Here is an 18,171-nt window from a genome sequence, read left to right as displayed (position 1 = left end):
GCTCTGCTCTTGTCTGGGTGGGAGGCTCCGTGGCACTCTGGGTTGGGGGGCTTTGGCAGTGAGGGAGGGGGCTTTTCTTTTTGCAGTGGAGACTGTTTGGATGGGCTGGGGACGCTGGGCGTTGTGGTTTCGGTTTCATCGTCCACTTACAAGGTGATGGAGGAGTCAAGGCGGCGCCGTCTGGGGCAGTGCTGGTGGATTTGGAATCAGGCATAGGAAGGGGCACAGGTCTGGCCACTGGAGGCGGCGGTGGTAGCAAAAATGACCCCGGGACTTTGCCCTGGCCGCTACCGTTGGGCTGCGAACAACATAAATAGAGTGACGCATGAAGGCACATCACACACAGACACACGCTCCCCTGCGCGGCCACGCCAGCTCGCTCCTGAGAGCGGGCGCTCCCGGCGGAAGATGATGCAGGACGGGATTCTCTCCTCCAGGGCACAGGGTTGGTGAGGGCGTAAGGCCTCTATTTGGTCTCTCAGGTGTTTCTCTCTTTTTTTTTTTTTTTTTTAGTTCTCTTTTGAAGTTGTGGGAGGGAGGAAGGGGGATGTCCGACGGGTGGTTTGTTATTTCTCAGGGAACAGGTTTTAGGTACCGAAACATGCCACCTAGCCGTACAAGCAGCTGCACTCAGAACTCTCAGGCTCTTGAAGACCTTCTCCTATGGCAGGAAAGATGTACCAGCTTACCTCCTGTGCCCCCCTAAAACACACACATGCCTCCCCTCCGTGGGCCCCTGGGGTAGGACCAGCAGACCCCACCAAGGACCACAGGCCCACCAGCATCTGCCCCATGTCATGGCCTCGGGGGGATGCCAGGGAGCATGCCCTGGGCTCTGGTAGCCTGAGGACAGAGGGGTGCTGGCTTGTCTGCTACAGAACAGCCCAAGAGGAAAATCCATTGCTGGCAGCTCTGGTTCCCACAAGGTTCTCTGAGTGGCTTTCCCTCAGAAGCTGGGGATGTCTGGTCACCAGATCCACTAATTGTCCTTTATTCCCTCTTGTGCCCTACACTTGAGTTTCCTCCTCCAGGCCCCATGTGCGGCCTTGTGTTCAATCAGCCTTTGGGCTTCAGGGGGTGTAGGAACCACAAGGAAGGGCAGAGGTCCCCAGCCTCTGGCAGACACAGCTTCCCTGGCTCCACACCTCCTGCTGCTCTGGGCAGTGCCCTCGATGACCACCTGCAGCCTGGGCTCAAGGGGGCCAGGCCACAGCTTTTCATCCTAAACTGGTCCCTCTCCTGTGGGTCAAACCTCTGCCCTCCCAGCCACCCAGGTTTAGGACCTTGGGAGGTTCCTATGCTCCTCCTTCTGTTGGTGGGCAGACCCTGTGGGGCCCACCCCTAGACGTGTCCAGCTAGGTCGTCCTTCTCTCCTAACTGGTTTCACCTGGACTGTGACAGTGAGACTCCCAAGGGGCCTCCCCTCTGCCGACAGTGTGCTCAGCAGCTCAGCACCCTTGGCACCTGGCTCTGTACTAGGCCCTTCACTCAGGTTGTGTCCGATCCTCCAACCACCCTGTAAGGCAGTGGTTCTTGCTTCGGGGCAGTTCTGGGTATTGACAGTGTCTGGAGACATTCCGCTTAGCACAGCTTGGGGATGGAGGCTGGGGATGCTGTTCAACACCCTACAACGCACAGGGCAGCGCCCAGGACAGAGGCTCATTGGCCCAAAGATTAACAGTGCTGTGGCTGAGAAACCTTGCTGCGAGGGAAGCTCTACTCTCGGCCTTTCACAACAGGGGATACTGAGGCTCTTCATGATTAAGTGGTCTAGCCAGAGTCACCCGGCTGTCATTGGAAAGGCCTGAGATTCAGAGTCATGTCTGTCTAACTCCTAGGATCCTACAGATTCTTTCCAACAGACTCATTAACCCTCTTCCCAAACCCAAAGGAGTTCAGACTTCTCCGATGCCCTAAAACCTTCCACAGCTACGACTACATCTGACATAAAACATAATCTCCCCGGCCAGGCACGCAAGGCCGCCGTGATAGAGCCCAGATGGGGTCTTCCACCACTCATGCCCCTACACTCCCTCCCCGCCGAGTACTTCCCATTGTAAACCTACTGGGGTTTCCAGAACACAGCCTAAGCAGTCGGGGCTGCACACTTGCTAACTGCAGAACCCACTGTTCTAGAATGCCCTTTCTCACACCCTTCAAAGCCTGCTCAGAAAACACCATCCCCAGCATGGGGACCAGCCAGGTGTCCTGAATCACCATCCATCTCTCTCTCTCTTGTTCTTCCAGGACACTGTTGACCTCCACTGGAGCCTCTGAAGAAGACTGCCTCCAAGGCTCCCCAACAAGCAGGTGGAATGTCACCTCTGTGTGGCCCAAGCATGTAGCACTCAAGTCCCACTGACTGAGTTGAATCAACTAGTCCATCCTGCTGCACTTTAAAACCATAGAGCCCCATGGCTGAACCGCGCAGGCCATGCCCTTCTGAGTTTCTGCTGTCCCACCCTCCATCCTTCACCTCTAGTGACCAGTCACCTAGGTCTGACACTGTCCCTCCAAACGGTTCCCTCGACTTGATCTTTCCTGCCCACTTAGAGGCCCGTGACAAAAGCGAGCAGTGGCTGCTTCTAGTGCTTATTGGTGTCCTGGGCTGAAGACCCTTTGTGCTGGGTGTCATTTTGGAAATGGACCTTTCAGTTCCGAGCAACAGCACCGGCCAGAGAGCAAGGGTTTCCGGCTCTCCAGGGTGGTTCTGACATACACGTGGAAACTGCCTTCCCTCATTTTCACAGTCTATCTTGTTCCTATCTCATTCTTCCATCAGGGCAGGAAATGGAATGATCCCAACAGATTCACAGCCTCACTTCTTCTCTCCGGGCTGTCCTGAGCTTGGGCTCCAGGGGGCTGGGACACGGGAGCTTTCCAGGCAGCCCTTGCTCCCATAGGGCAGCCTCTGGCTCCTCAGAGCCTGTCTCTGCCTAGGAGGATCTAAATCACTAATCCCATCCAATAAAGCAAATCCTAGCCCAATATGGCCAGACATCGAAACCTGCTGATTTACAACATTCAATTTCCGGAAGCAAGTCCCAGCCAGGCTAGGATGTCTCAGCTCTGGTTGGGGTACAAGTTGAGGTTTTAAAAATCTCAAGGTCTTGTGACTTTGCAGTGCCTTAAGACCTTGTGAGTTAAGATCTTAGAAGGAACCTAGGGGCTGGGATAGCTCCTCACATTCATCTGACAGATGAAGATGTGGGCCTGGCCATTCTGGCACTGGTGGTCAAGGCTGAGCTAGTAACCAGGCTTTCTGCCTCCCAGAGTCATACTCTCCCATCAGGCCCTGCAACTTCTCCATCGTGCTCACCTGGTGGCCTCTTCTCTATGACAGAAATACAGCTAACCAGGTATCCTCTTTCTGCCCTTTGCATGTCCTCTAAGTGGTGTCTCCATTTGACCTTGGCCTTTACCAATGTGGTTTTCTCAATCAGGGCCTTATGCTGAGGTCTAAGAGGTGCCTGGGAACCATTCTGCAAGTTGTCTGTAAAATTTTGTATGCGTATATTTTTCTGCAAAGATGATCCATAACTTCAGATTCTCAAGGAGATTAGGAATTTACTCCTCTAGTCTCTAGATCAGTGGTTCTAAAAGTGGGTCCGCTGACCAGAAGCAGCATCACCTGGGAACTTGGGGGCGAATGCAGATTCTCGGCCCCACACCAGAACTGCTGAATCAGAATTAGGTGAGGCCCGGCTACCTGTGTGTTAGTGAGGCCTCCAAGTGACTCTCATGCATGCTAAGACTGAGAACTACTACCCTGGAGGTGGCTATGGAGCAAGCACAGCCCTGTACCGCCACCGTCTGCCACCAGGTCAGCTGCAGAGCCCAGGGCCTCTCTCTGGCTCGCCCCTCCTCCATAGCGTGATGCCATCTCTAGCCTCCTCTCAGAAACTGGGCCCAATGGAGCAGACTCACTGCAGAATTCAAGCCCCACCCCCCCAACTCTTGGGCACAACAGGCCACAAGAGGAAACCTGCAGAGACTGCTCTCCAGCCGAACTAGACTCTCTGTTTAACCAGAGGGGCTGTTTGCTCCCCTATCGGTAGTGTTTTGTCTGCGGTATACTCCAAGCAGGCACCTGCCTTGAGAAGAGAACCGTCTAGGCCAAGTGAGCCCTTGATCTTTTTTTAATTTATTTTTTGGCCACGCCACACAGCTTGTGGGATCTTAGTTCCCCGACCAGGCACTGAACCGAGGCCCTCGGCCGTGAAAGCACAGGGTCCTAACCACTGGACCTCCAGGGAATTCCTGAGCCCTTGATCAGGGACAGGCTCAAGACCTGGCCATCAGGATGCCCAGGGATGGACTGACCCCCACTCTTGAGGGTCCTGTGGGTCAGCTTAGGCTCTTTGGGCTAAGTCGGTCCCCCAGGTGGCTGTCATTTTGATTCCAAACCCCAGCTGCGTCCTTAGGTGAGAAGCAGGCACGGAAGGGTTCCTGGCCTCTCTGATCCATATTCCAGACCCCAGGCCCCTTGGGGGCTGGGACACAGGCTGGCAGCTCCCGTAGACTCTGCCAGTATCTCTGAAGGAAGCACGGAAGCTGTTGGAGTCATGTCCACTTTTCCCTCCATGCCCCTAAAGAGTGGACAGAGCTTGTCCAGAGAGGTGGGCGAAGCTCTGAGTGTGCTAAGGAGCTGCAGAGCCAGCAAAAGAAACCCTTGCAGGGCAAAGGGGAGAAAAAGATGAGAAAAGTGGAAGAGGAAGAAGAGCGGGAGGTAGGGAAGGAGACTGGCTTCTGTCCTAGACAGCGAGAGCAAGGAGGCTGAGCCACGGCCCTGCCCCAGATCAATACACCAGCACCGCGCAGGGCGCCCCGAGGCCGCACCAGGCTGAGCGGAGGGCCGCTGCTCTAGCTGGGCTGCCTCTGGCGTGGGCTTCCCAATGCCTTTCCCTACCAAGGCACTTTGAGTGTCCTCCCCATCTGATCTCTCACAGTGGGGTTCCAAGCTGGACCAACTGTGGGGAAAGGAGCTGGGCCTTCTCATAGCACAGCACGCTGCTGGAGTTCCAGAACATTCCCAGAGGTCTAGAGACCACCATGCCCCAACCTGGAATGGTCTCCCAGGGACTAAACAAGGACCACTGTCCCACGGAAGGGTCACCTTTGGCCCACTGCCGTCTGGGATAATTCCTTTGCTGAGTGGCTCTGTGTTTCTGCTCATCAGTGACCAGGCCCCGGGGGCTTGCTGACGGAGAAGGACAGTGGGGCCACAGAGCTCCATGGGGAGCCAGTCTCTCTCCCAGGCTGAGGAGCAGAAGACTTCACTCCAGAACCATGACTGACCCGAGAACCCCCTTGTTAAGAGTCCTGCCAACAGGAGTCTCATGAAAGACCCTGTGGAACTAGGCCTGCCCTCTACTAAGGGCTTCTCACTGGGGGATGATGATGCCCCCAGGGCACACCGAAATCTGGAGACATTCATGATCAACACAGCTGGGGAGGGGGCGGTGTTGCTGGCATAGAGTGGGTGGGGGCCAGGGATGCCGCTCAGTACCCCACAGTGCACAGGACATCCCCACACAACAGAGAATGAAGAACCCCAAGTGTCAATAGTGGGAAACCTTGGTCTAGAACCTACCAAATCCCTGCAGCCCTGAGGTTTAAGAGGGGTGTTAGGAGCTAAGGGGCCTGGGCCCAGGTTGGACAGATCATGGGTACACTCCTGCTAGAGGAAAAGACCACAAGGAGGGCAAAAAGCCCAAGCAAGGTGGGCCCAGCCACTGCCCCCTCATCTCTGGACCGTGACAGACAGGCCCCGGCCTGATACGTGGACCCCTACTCCCAGACCCAGAAGATCGAGGTGTTCGGCACTACCGGCTCTCTGCTGCTGCAGCCCCAGGTGGGCTCCCAGCTTTTGGGCCCTCTCCCTGTGAGCCCTGAGACAGACAGACAGACGCAAAGATGAGCTGTAGAGGGGCTCGTGGGGTCCTCTGGACTCACCTGTCCGGTGGCCTGGCCCGAGCCATCCGAGCACACAAACTGCACAAACTCCTTCAGCGAGTCCTGCCCGTGGTGGTGGTGGTAGCGGATGGTCGGGTGCGTGAAGTATGGGCTCGACTGCTGGATGATGGATGTGGAGGGGAAGTGCAGCGCTGATGCTGTGGCCCGTGGGCTCCCTGCATGCACGTGGCAGGAAGAAAAGGGCATCGTCAGGGCCTAGGAGGCAGTGGGGTGGGGAGCACTGAAGACAAGAACTGCTGGTCAGAGCACTTTGGATCCAGAGAACGGGCAGGAGCAGGGCAGGGACCAGAGTGAGGACAGCGAGGCACTGGCCGCTAGTGTGAAAGTTAAGATGGTGCCAAATAACTCAGCAAATCAAGATAAATAACATTTTAATGCAATATTTTAAAAAGTCAGATTGGCAAACCGGGACCCACAGACCAGCTGCTTATCTTTGTAAATAAAGTTTGATTGGAACCAGGGCCAGAGTTAGGGTGAGGGAAGTGAGGGTCATGCAAGCGCAAGGTCGGTCCGATCTTTTATTTAAAATATTGACATTTGCTCATCGTGTATCTCTGCAATCGGTTTAATTTCTGGAAATATTGCATTAAAATAAAATGTATCTTGATGACTGAGATTTTAGGGGCTCCCTGACATTTTGCGCCGAGGTGAGTGCCTCACTCGCCTCACCCCGGTCCGGGGCCCAGGTGGGGCCCAGGTGGGGAGCCTCGATGAGGAGACAGACAGTTCTGTGGGGCTGCAGATAAACACACAGCCCTGCGCCAGTGCAAGAGGGGCCCCTGCAGTGCACACACACATCTCCTGCGTGCGGTGGGTGTGCACCTGGCTGCTGCCGCCCAGGCCACATTCTTCTGTGCTCAGCCCCATCGCTCGTACGCACGTCCCCGAACGCACAACTCCCACCCTGGAGCAGGCCCCAGCTCTTCCCTGGCCAAGTCCTCCCCCTCCTGTCTGTTTCCAATCAGCTCCCTCTTGCTCTCAGTTTCATTAGGGGCCTGAAGAAACTTGGCTTCTCTCTGGAGTTCATAAAAGCTGAGTCGAGCAGGGCCTGCTGCCCTCCCGCTGCCTGTGCAGAGGGCCTGGGCTCCCCGCCCCCACCTTGCGGCCACCACGCCCTGCCCCGCTGCTGGCTGCCTCTGGGTTCCCAGCCAGGAGGCCCTGAGGAAGAAGCCAGGAGGGTAAACCTCAGTGTTCTCCGTGGAAGGCCCAGGAGACAGAGGGTGGACACAGGACACAGGGCAGTGTTCAGAAAAAAATCCAGGCCTCTTTCTGCCAGACAGGTGCCAAGAGAGGGAAGAGGCAAGTGGCTGAGGACTCAGCTTCCACAGCTTCCTGCCTGATTCCATCCCCTCCAGAACATGGAGGCATCCTCCCCTCGAGCACTCTCTCCTTGAGACTGAAGCAAGAGAGCTCCCAAGGCAGCAGGGCCAGCTCCTTTCCCTGAAGAGCAGCCCAGGTACCACCGTCCCCCTTGGCCTAGCCCTTCACTTCTGGAAAAGAGCAGGGAGGCCCCGAGAAGGGAGCCTGGGCTCCTAGGAGTACTGTTCTCAACCTGTGCTCACACCAACCTGGGCTGGTGCTGGGAAAACAGGCCCCGGGCTCTGTGAGCAGTTGAGAGACAAGAGCTGAAAGGAGGGCAGAGGGAGAAGCCTGTGCTATCCCACCCACAGCTGGAGGGAGGACAGGAGAACTGCGTAGGAATGGGCCTGAGGCTTCTGCAGTCAGGGGTAAGTGGGAGGAAGCCTCAGGACAGGCCTGTGCCACACACACGAGCACACACGCATCCGATGCACGTACACAGCACCTGCACACGCACACAAGCAAACACGCACACTCGTGTGCACGCACAGCGCACAAGCATGCATCATGCACAGGGGGTGTGAGAAGCAAGTGGGAGAGTGCTGAGGAACAGGGTGAGGAGGCCCAAGGGCTGGCCTGGGTCTGGAGGAGGCGCTGCTGCGGAGGGAGGGCCCGTTCCCATGCCCACCCACTGCCATACCATAGCCCATTCAGAGAGCCTGGGGCTGTCACTCAGGGTCGGCCCTGGCCCCTTTGCCTGGCCAGTTGCCCATGTGGGCTCCTCTGCCACCCCCACTGCCCCCCTCCGGGCCCTCCATTTCTCACCTGGTCTGACTCCAGCAAGCACAGGCAGCGGGTGGTGAGTGAAAGCCATGCGCGGGGAGCTGCCCTGAGAGGAGAGGGCACTGCAGAAGTCCAGCTTTCCTGACTTCTTTAGAGAAGCCGGGCCTGGGGGGAGGAATCAGCAACACAGGGCAGGTTTAGCTGGGCTGGGGAGGGAGCAGGGGAAGGTGGGAAGCCAGCAGCTCACTCCTTCTCTCCTCGGCCCCCTCCCGGCTGCCCCTTCCCCCACCAGGCTCCCTCCTGCCTCCTTTGCCTGACTGTGGCTCTGTTTCTCAGGCCGTGTGCAGACCATCCTGCCGTGGGTGCTGCCGACAGGAGAGGAAAGTAAGGCCCTTCGGTGCACTGGGCAGGGAGTGAGCAAGGGGGCCCATCTTGCCCCCTGACAAGCAGATAAGGAGCTCAAGGGGAACAGAGTAAAAGGGGGGATGCAGGGCCAGAGGGCAGGGAAGGTGTGCAGGAGGAGCCCGGGAGAGCAGCTTCAGAGCGAGCCGGCCCAGGGACTTCCCTGGCGGTCCAGGGGTTTAGGACTCCCGGGCTTCCATGCGGGGTGGGGTGGGGGTGAGGGCGCGGTTTTGGTCGCTGGTCAGGGAACTAAGCTCCCGCGCAGCGCGGGGCCCTGGGCTCTGGGAGGTTCCGATGGGAAGAAACCAGAGCTCCTTACAGGAAGGGAAAGCACAGCCATTGGCCCTTGGGAAGGACCACAGTGGAGAAACAGCATCTGACCAGAGAGCAGGGAGGAGGCTGGAGGGCCTGGGCGGGTGCTGGGGTTACGGCTAGACAGGAAAGGACTTCCTCAGTCAGGGGACCCAAAGGCCGGACTGTCAGAGCATGGGTAATTCCAGGGCTTTGCTCGGCTCCCAGTACCAGAGATGGGGTGACATTCAGCAGGAGACAGGGACACAGAGGATACCCCATTTGAGCTCTCCCTCTAAGAGCCTGATGTTGCCAATCAAGGTCATCTCTGTGCCCAGTGGGCATGACATCCAAGATGCTATACAAAGCAGGGCCCCCAGGCCAGGTCCCCCAGGGGAGCTTGTCTCCTGTCCTCAGCTGGGCCTTGAGGCTATGCCCAGGCTGGGAGGGATAAGGGGAAGTCAGGGCAGATATCCAGAGCTGCCATCATTGGGACACAAACTGAATCGGTTTGGGTGGGGTGTGTGTGTGTGCTGGGTGGCGGGGGGTTTGGGGGGAGGCTTCAGAACACAGAAATAAGAGCTGTCTTAACCACGGAGGGAAGAGGCGGGGAAAGGGTGAACTCGCAGCCGCCAGCAGAGGTGTTATCTGGCAGCAGCTGTGTGCCACCTGATAGCTGGCACGATGGGGGGAGCGCCTCCACCAGCTGTGCACAGCTGTCCCCATGGCCGCACAGTGCCTCCCCAGCTGTTCCCAGTCCTGCAGCTGGGCTGCTTAATTGGTGATTTTTCCCAGAACAGGAAAACAGCACAGGGTTGGTGGGAGGAGGGGAATGAGTACACAGGAAAAGGGGGGAAGGCGAGGGAGCTGGGGGTGCTGCAGGAGGATGCTGGGGCCGTGCGTGGCAGGACTGCTGGAAGGAGCAGAAGTGGCAAGCTCGACAGCAGGCAGCCAAGAAAAGGAGAGAGAGGGAACTGCGGAGGGGAGGGTTCCTCGGGAACCAGGTCTGCGCAGAGGGACCTGGGGGCCCATGCCTCAGGAGCCAGCAGTAGACATGGCCCTCAAGGCACACCAGTCCTTGAGGAAACACTTCACTGAGGCCCTAGCTGGGGAGTCTCCAGGGCCTTCTCAAGCCCTTCTTTCTGCACCTCCAGAGGTTCCCCCAGGGAAGCATCTGTGCTGTGCTGGCCACGACACCCTGGGAGGGGCACCCAGAGTCGTGCCGGAGCGCTGTCCGGCAGAGGTGAGCCTTGCTGCTGGTCTAACCCTCTCCCTCAGCCCAAGGCCCGGAGGTGAGTCCTCTCTTCCTCCCAGGTTGCTGAGAGCAGAAGCCAGAGGTTGCATCTGGGGCAGCAGGAAAGCAGAAGCACGCCCTTGCCCTTTAGTCTTGCTTCCCCCCCAGCCCTGGCCCCTGCCCATCCACTTGGCGCTTCCCGATAGGGGAACATCTACAAAATACCAAGCAAAACACCATCAGGTAGACCCTCGTCTTCCTGCGTCAGAGAACAAGGCCCCTGTCCCCAGGCCTGAGCAACGCAGACACACCTCATGCGCATCCCGTACACAGAGGTCTGCACTACCTGGTCCCAAGACACCCATACTTTGAGGACACACACAGGCTGCACCAACAATGTGTCCGGCAGAAGCACCCTGCAGGCAGCCTCCTTATGCACACCTGTGCAATACATACACACACACAGCCCCCCTCTGTCCCGCCTGGGCTGTCCAGGTGTGCCCATACCTCCTGTCAAGACTGGAGGTGAAGGTGGGTGTATTCACCAGCAAGGGTGTGGTTAGAGAGGATCGGGAGGCCTGAAACAATTCTGCTCGCTCTTTACTAGGCTCTGCTCCTCTCTGTGAAGGTGGGCCCTTTAGACCAGCGGTCCTCCACTTAGGAAGGTCCTGTCCCCACCCAGGGGACATTCAGCAATGTCCGGAGACCTTTTCGGTCATCACACCTGGTGAGGAGGTTTGCTCCTGGCATCTAGTGGGTGGAGGTCAGGGCTCTGCTCAGCACCCTACAGGGCAAAATGGCCCCGCTCCAGAGAATACCGTGGCCCCAAACGTCAAGAGTGCCCAGTTTGAGAAATGGCTTTAAACCATGAAGACCGTAGAACCGGGGCAGCCTCTCTAAAGAAATACCAAGAGAAGGAGGATGAGGAGGCTCTGAGCGGGAGGCCACGGCCCCCACTGCAGGGCCCCGGAGGCTCAGGGTCGGGGCCTCTGCTTTCCTTCTGCCACATCTGTGGGCTCTACTGCCCACACAGGGACAACCCAGCTGCTCGCCTCTGCTCTCCTGGTCTGCCCTCCTCTGGAAGCTCAGGGGGTGAAAAGACAGGCAGTGCCACCAACAGGAGGAGGAACGGTGGGAGGTTTGCCAGGTAAACTGAGGGGGAAGAGGAGGCTCCATGCTGCCCTTGCTCCAGGTCGGGCCTTGTGGCGCCCATACCTGCATCCACATCGTTGGGCCACCCGCTGGACTGGCTGCTGCCAGCTGCTGGGGAGCGGCCTGTGCCAGGATAGAAGACGTCATCGACAGGGCTCTCCATCTCGCTGTCATCGATGGACTTGGGGCGCTTGGTGGTGCTGGGGAAGGAGGAAAGGGGTCAGGTGGGCCAAGGATGAGCTGAGGTGCTGGTACGCAGGTCGAGGAAGCCTGCACTGACAGTCTTCCATGTGGGGAGTGGGTGCCCACTGTCAGCAGCACTTCAGGGCACTCGCTGTGTGCCCACCCCCCAAGGCCAGACCTACAGCCCCTTGGGCCCAGCCCACCCACTCCTCCTTGAGCCCCTTCTCAGTCACAATACCATCCATCATCTATGGAGCTGCCCAAGTCAAAGAAGTGGGCAAAACCCTCAGCTGCTTCCTCAGCCCCCCCTCTTATTTCCCATCAGCTCCCACGGCTGGGCGAGGCGTGTGAGGCACTGGCCAGGGACACAAATGCCAGGGGGTGACACAAAACTCAGTCATCGTGATATTATGTTATTTTATATTAAAGTATGATTAAATATGAAAACATCATGACATTTTAATGCAATATTCTAACATATCAAAATGAATGCCTAAACCTCACAATGAACCAAAATGTCCAAGGTTTTTTTTAAAAAGGACAGGATCCCACCTTGCCCTGCGTGACCAGGGCCTGACCAGGGCCTACTATATCTACCTCCCAAATATCTTTCAACTCCATCCCTCCCTCTCAGGCCAATCCCCCATCTGACTCAGGCTCTCCTCCCCTCCAACCTGCTGGGATAGCCTCTAACTTCTTCTAGAAGTACTTTCTAGAACACATATCCCCAGCATCTTCTACTTAAAAGCCGTCAGTGGATTTTAAGCCCTAAACACCCTCCTCTGGCCTCTGAAGTCCTCCGTGGGACAGTCCCGCCAGCCCGCCCAGCCTTGGCCAGGTTGAAGGCTGCTCTCTCTACCTCGAGCATCCACCCCATGCCTGTACCAGACCCCTGGGCTCAAATGTCACATCCCCAAGAGAGAGGCCTTCTCCAATGCCCACCGGGAGCACCTTCTAGGCAAAGCCATGCCTTGTTTGAGTTTGTGTCCCCAAGGCCGAGTGCCTGTGTCAGCACAAAGCAGGAATCTCAGGGGTTGGGGAGCATAGTGAGCCCCAGCTCTGGAGCCAGTGCCCTCAACAAAGGATGATGTTCTGAAGCACCCAGGCCACAGTGGTACAGCTGCCCAAAGCGCCTGAGATGCCTGGGGGCTGGGGGAAGGCCGGGGTGCGGGGCTCACCTGGTGGAAGGAGGGGAGGTGATGGACCGCCGCCCCAGGGTCACCTGGTTTATATTGTAGTAGCTGGGACTCTCCAGGTCTGCCAGCGAGAAGTTGGGCCCTGATGCTGTTGCAACAGGAGCTGGGAAGAAGGGAGAGTGTGATGAGGTTTGGAAAGTGTGGGTGCCTGTTTTGTTGCCATGAGCAGCTCCCCAGAAGCCCTGGGGTGAGTTCACTGTGAAGGCCGCTGAGGAAACCTCCTCCTGGCTGGAGGTTGTTGGGAAGAGTCCTTGGTTACGATTTTTTTCCTCCAAAGCAATGGAGGTTAGAGGTGGGGCTCTCTGGATGCCTCCATTCCACCCAGCCCCATGCCAGTGAGGCCGAGAGCGTCCCAGGAAACCTGTCTGCCCCCGCCCCAACCAACACCCCATCAGTGGGGGGCTACGTGGGGTCCAAGTCCCACCGCTTCACCCCCATCCCTGCTGACTCAGCCCTGGCCCAGAAGGAAGGACTCACTCTGTGATACTCTCACCAGCTCCGTCACATTCCAGACCCCGGAAGTCACAAAACAGTCCTGGAAACTTAAGTGCCCTGAGGAGGGAAAAGGGCAAGTGAGTGAGTGGAGACAAGGCCAGGAGGGGATGTCTGCCTGTTTCCCCAAAGCTCTCCCCACCCTCCACTTGCTCCATCCCCTGCCCCATGTCCCAGCCCCTGGCTGGCCCTCGGGGGTCTCCGATCTCCCTGGGAGTTAGGGTGTGCTACCGATGAGCGCCCTCCCCCTCCGCATAGCAGCCCAAGTTCAGTCGAGGGACAGCTGAGTGAAGGGCAATGGCAGGGGCAGGCCTGCCCTGGCCGGGGAGAGCAGAGAAGGGTGTGGGGAGGACGTGGTGGGCACGGCAGGCCAGGGAGGCTGGGTACAGGCAGGAGGGCAGGGGGCACTGACCGTTGGGCAGTGGTTTGATGTCCGCATCTCCTTGCTGGTTTGAACTATCTGATTGTCCGGATTCTGCAGGAGACACAAAGGGTGGGGATGGGTCAAAACCAAAGCGCTCCACAAACACCAGGCAAGCAGCTGCCCCTCGACCCTTCTAAACCCCTTCACTCTCCTTCCCTCCCTGAGCGGCCCGAGGAGACCAGGGACAGAAGGAACCGCTGCCGCCGTGGTGGGGCTATCCTGGGCTCTGCAGGGTGTTTGGCAGCATCTCTAGCCTCCACCCCCCCACTAGATGCCAGCAGCACCCCAGTTGTGACAACCAAAAAACCGGTCTCCAAGCACTGCCTGATGTGCCCTGGGGGCAAGCTGCCCACGAGTGAACGCACTGGCTGAGAGTCAGGGCAAGGAGGCGCCCAGGAGAGAAGCCAGCGACTGTCTCTTTGCACAGCTGGGATGGACCCAAGGGCCCCCCATTCTCTACCCAGCTCAAGCTCCAGAGGAGCAGCCCCTTCCCTCCCTTCATTAATTAGAGCCGTTCCTGTCTGCCCACGCCACCCCCACCTCACCTTTATGCTTATGGGCAGTGCCTGGCAACACGGGGCTGGGGGGGGGGGAGGTTTGCCTTGACGCTGTCGCCTGCTCTGTGCCAGCCTGTCTGGGCTGTCTCATGCCCCAGTGCCACAGCTGCTCGGAGGGAGCCCCGAGACAAGGGCCCATTGTGCGGTGGGAGCTCACAGAGGGCTGGGGGCAGGGTGGAGTGTGTGTGTGAATATTTTGCTGAGCTTGGGAAAGCCCCCCGCCCCTGCCCCCCAGGTCCTCAAAGCTTTGTGTACCAGGGGCACAACGGGGACCTCCAGAATGCTTGCCTGGGCATGACAGCTGGTGAGAGGGTGGCAGAGGGGGGCCAGGGCAGGTTGTGGGGCAGGGGGAAGGCGGGCATTGGGTAAAGAATCATCTTCTCACACGGGGATCGCATGGGGTGGCCTCAGAAAACCGGGCCCCGGTACTGGCCAGGGCTTTGCCCGACTCTTTGGAGTAACCCTGCCTCCACCACCCTCGCCCACCACCTCACAATCAGCCGGCTCACCAGGGTGTCCATCCTACACTGGCCTCACAGTCGAGCTGCTCACGTTGGGGAGTGACCAGCAAGGAGGTTCCCGAAGACTGACATGGGCCCAAGAGATAGAAGTGGGGGGACCCTGCAGCCACTTGGGAAGGAAGGAAGAGCCCTGGGTGCTGGGGCTGGTGGGCATAATAGTAGCCTTTTCAGAGCCCAGGACCTACTGTGGCTCGACCAAGTTCCTAGCCTCCTGCCTCACTGGGGCAGGTGGAAAAAAAACAGGCTGCCCCCAGGATGGTTACACTTTTTTTTTTTTTTTTTGCGGTACGCGGGCCTCTCACTGTTGTGGCCTCTCCCGTTGCGGAGCACAGGCTCTGGACGCGCAGGCTCAGCGGCCATGGCTCACGGGCCCAGCCGCTCCGCGGAATGTGGGATCTTCCCGGACCGGGGCACAAACCCGTGTCCCCTGCATCGGCAGGCGGACTCTCAACCACTGCGCCACCAGGGAAGCCCACTTTTTTTTTTTTTTAATTCTAAAAAAAAAAAAAAGTAATAAATCTAGTCACAAATCAAGAAAATGGAGCTTTATAAGTGCTAACAGGGCCCCTTACACCCTTGTATTTGGGGTGTGTCCTTCCACACCTCCCTGTGCACTCACCCCTGTGGTGTGTTTAGGGATGGCGAATCCCACCCCAGGCCACTTCTCTGCTAGTGGCACTCTGCTCTGGAGAGAGCCCACAGGACTTCCTCCCATGCTCCTGGGAGGGCAACCTCTTCTTGTTGTTCTCTCACCTCAGCTCATTCCTGACTCTCTGGGTCTGATTCAAGCCCCAGCTGGTCCAGGAGGGAGCAGGCAAGGGGCTGAGGCAGTAGGCAGCCCACCTTAGGGCCTCCTTGGACCAGGGCCCTGAGCCTGATGTGTCTCAGGGCCGTCCTTTCCCAGATTCATACATCAGGAAGAGCACAGCTGCAGCACCTGCATGTGGAGCCCAGCGAGGGGCACACAGTCAAGGCTTTGCTGCCGAGGGGGTCCCTGCTACCGACCCCACCTGTCCCAGGACCAACTCAGTCCCCACGGAGCCCTCCAGGCCAGAGACAGCGGAGTAGGAGGAAATGGAGGAGGCTACTCAATGAGACTGGTCCCAGCTCTTCCAAAATGGCCAGGTGGAGACAGAAAGCCGCACGCATGCGCACACCCAGCCCAGGGACAGAAAGACGAGAGAACCCGACAAAGAGATGGAGGTGGGCCAGCGACAGAGGCGGAGACAAATGGGGCTCCAGGAGAGCGCGACAGACAGGAAATCCTTCTAAACCAGGACACTGCCCTGAAACATTACTGCTGCTATTACTATTATCTCCACGTAAGGGAGAAAGCAGGAGTGAGGATCCAGCGCAGGCAAGGCCCGCTGCCACGCGCCTCCAGGCGCTGCTCCGGGCGCTGCTGGCAGCCATTTTAGCCCTTGGCAGCCATCTTACGGCTGGCGGCCCCAGCCAGCATCCCCGCAATGCCACCACCGCCGGCCCCGGCACGCTCAGCTCAGCTCCAGGACAAAAGGCAGAGACACTAGAAATCTGGACCCGGGCTCAGAGGCAGAAGAGCCAGCCCTGCGGCAGGGGCAGCTGTGGCCAGGGCCCCACCATCCTGCTCAGGCGGCACCCCCTTCACCCTCCTGGCCAATGCCAAGTGGAATGGGCAGGGAGGGCCGAGGCTAGGGCCCACTCAACGTGGCTGAGGCCCCCACGGGCCATCGCCAGGCCCAGGGCCCTCAAACAGTTTACCAAGTAAACCCCTGCCCCGACGAGGTGACGGGGTCCTCAGGGAGTCAGGGGGCATGATGGGGGCAGGCCCTTGTCCACCCAGTTAGCTTGGGGGCACACCTTGGGCACACAGGGGAAGGGGGCTGGCAGGGGCCCAGTCAGTGGCTGCAGGGCCCAGAGAGGCCACTAGGACTGTGGTGGGCAGGCTCCTGGGGAGGGCAAGGAGATGCCCTCCCCACCCAGAGGCGGGAGCCAGCCTGGCCAGCTTTCTTAAATGATGTGCCCTTTGGGGAGCTGTGCCCTCGGGTCAGGGCCTGCTCTGGACAGCCCGTGGGGATCCGGAGCTGCACCCCAGGCCGGCACATCAGGGAGCATGACACCCCAGCGCCTGACTCCTTTGCCTGTCTGGGCTCCCTAGGGAAGGGAGGGGATAACCCCAGGCCTTGGGACAGAAACAGGCAGGCCCCTTTATGACACCCCTCCCCAGGCCCCGCCTCATGGCTGCTTGGCTTTTATCTAGCAGAATGGGGCTTATCAGAGCCACCAGCTGAACAAACACACAAATCCACGGTTAGTGAGAGAAAACCCTCTGCCTGAACTCTTTATCTCCTGTTCGCAGGCCCCACGCACTGCCCCCTGCCAACGGCACAGGAGGAGCCCTGACTGCTGTGCAGTGAGGGATCCTCTCTCTGCCACCCCCCTTCTCGCCTTGCCCGACCCAGCACGGGTGGCTCTCCCCTGGCAGTCCCTACCAGGCGGCCTTGCATGAGTGAGCTCCTGCCACATGGGAGCCCCCCTCCAGTGTCTGATTTCTCACTGGGGACAATGGGCCAGCTGGTGGCCTGTGGGCCAGTGGAGGGGCAGGGAAAGTGTTGGCTGGCACAAGGCGGGCAGGTGCCCGACTCCATTTTTATCCTCTCCCGCCCAGCCCACGCCTCTGAGGCTGTCGCTCTGATTCCCCAGCCTTCTAGGGCCATGTCCCCTGGCAACTTTTCCAGCCTTGGCTTTCTCTCCAGCCTAGTTACCAGAGCAGTAGGGACCCTGACCACACACCCCCAGTTCAGGGCCACCCTGACTAAACCCCAACCCCCATGCCTGCACCCCTCTCCAGGGACCAAGGCTGCCTTCCCCTTCTGGAGAGACTGGAGATGGCACAGAGGGACCAAAGACACTGCTACCTCCCTCCAGTCCTGAGATAACATCTTCCTGCATCCTGGGGCTCAGAACCAGAGAGTGCCTTCCGTGCTCTAAGCTTCCTTCCACTCAGCCCATCAAATGCAGCCTCCTCAAAACCAAGTCCAGCCACTTTGTCTGATGATGGATGCCTGGGCGTGCAGGCATCAGGCCCTTGCCTGGTCCAGGTTTGGGGATGAAGAGAATTTTGGAAGCCACAACTCGTCCTTGATGCTGCCAGGGTGGAAGGGGTGTGTTCAGGCTGGCTCGTGTCATACATGAGAGCACGCTCTGCCGTTTTCCTCTCAGGACTGGGGCTACTCGTGCAATCCACACCTCCGAGGCAGAGGCCTCGCCTGCCAGTGGTGCCTCAGGACTCAGACCACTGCAGAGGCTTCCAGAAGGGAGGGCCGTGCAGGGGCAGGTGACGAATCTGGACTCGTTCTAGGTGTGGGCCCAAGCAGGCTCCGCAGAGCAAGGCTCTGAAATGGGATTTGGCTCACGGGTCCAGGGCCGCTCTCCATTCATCCCCACACGTCATCAGTCACTCCCCGACCCCGGGTCAACGCTTGTGGACCGGAGGCCTTGTGCAGCACCCAGACCTGGGCCAGGCTCAGCCAGAGGATGGCAGCGTGGGACCCTCTCTTCCTCGGGGTTCCTCCATCTCTCCTGGAACAGCCAAAAAGCCCCCGAAATACTGTTTTTCTCACCCCTCCACCGGCTCTACTCATTCTCTACCTCTTCTCAGTTCTCGAAGCCCCCCTACTTC

At 58.6% G+C, this 18,171-nt stretch overlaps 1 protein-coding gene across 7 annotated transcripts in view; it reads right to left on the bottom strand.

Annotated features, from left to right (window-relative positions):
- The window catches only part of NFIX (nuclear factor I X), a 96,386-nt gene that overhangs the window by 9,124 nt on the left and 69,091 nt on the right, over positions 1–18,171 (bottom strand). For 4 of the 7 annotated variants that reach the window (XM_030879900.2, XM_030879901.2, XM_060297021.1 and 1 more), the window contains exons 3-9: positions 13,421–13,483; positions 12,994–13,068; positions 12,499–12,619; positions 11,201–11,337; positions 8,101–8,223; positions 5,956–6,131; positions 151–298 (exon numbers count right to left, since the gene is read on the bottom strand). In XM_030879900.2, the coding sequence (XP_030735760.1) occupies positions 151–298; positions 5,956–6,131; positions 8,101–8,223; positions 11,201–11,337; positions 12,499–12,619; positions 12,994–13,068; positions 13,421–13,483 (843 nt within the window). The remainder of the gene's footprint in view (positions 1–150; positions 299–5,955; positions 6,132–8,100; positions 8,224–11,200; positions 11,338–12,498; positions 12,620–12,993; positions 13,069–13,420; positions 13,484–18,171) is intronic. The other 3 variants (XM_060297020.1, XM_060297023.1, XM_060297024.1) reach the window with 3 other exon arrangements.

Source organism: Globicephala melas, chromosome 3 (genome assembly GCF_963455315.2).
Source record: "Globicephala melas chromosome 3, mGloMel1.2, whole genome shotgun sequence".
NCBI lineage: Eukaryota > Metazoa > Chordata > Mammalia > Artiodactyla > Delphinidae > Globicephala > Globicephala melas.
This window is presented reverse-complemented; position numbering and strand designations above follow the sequence as displayed.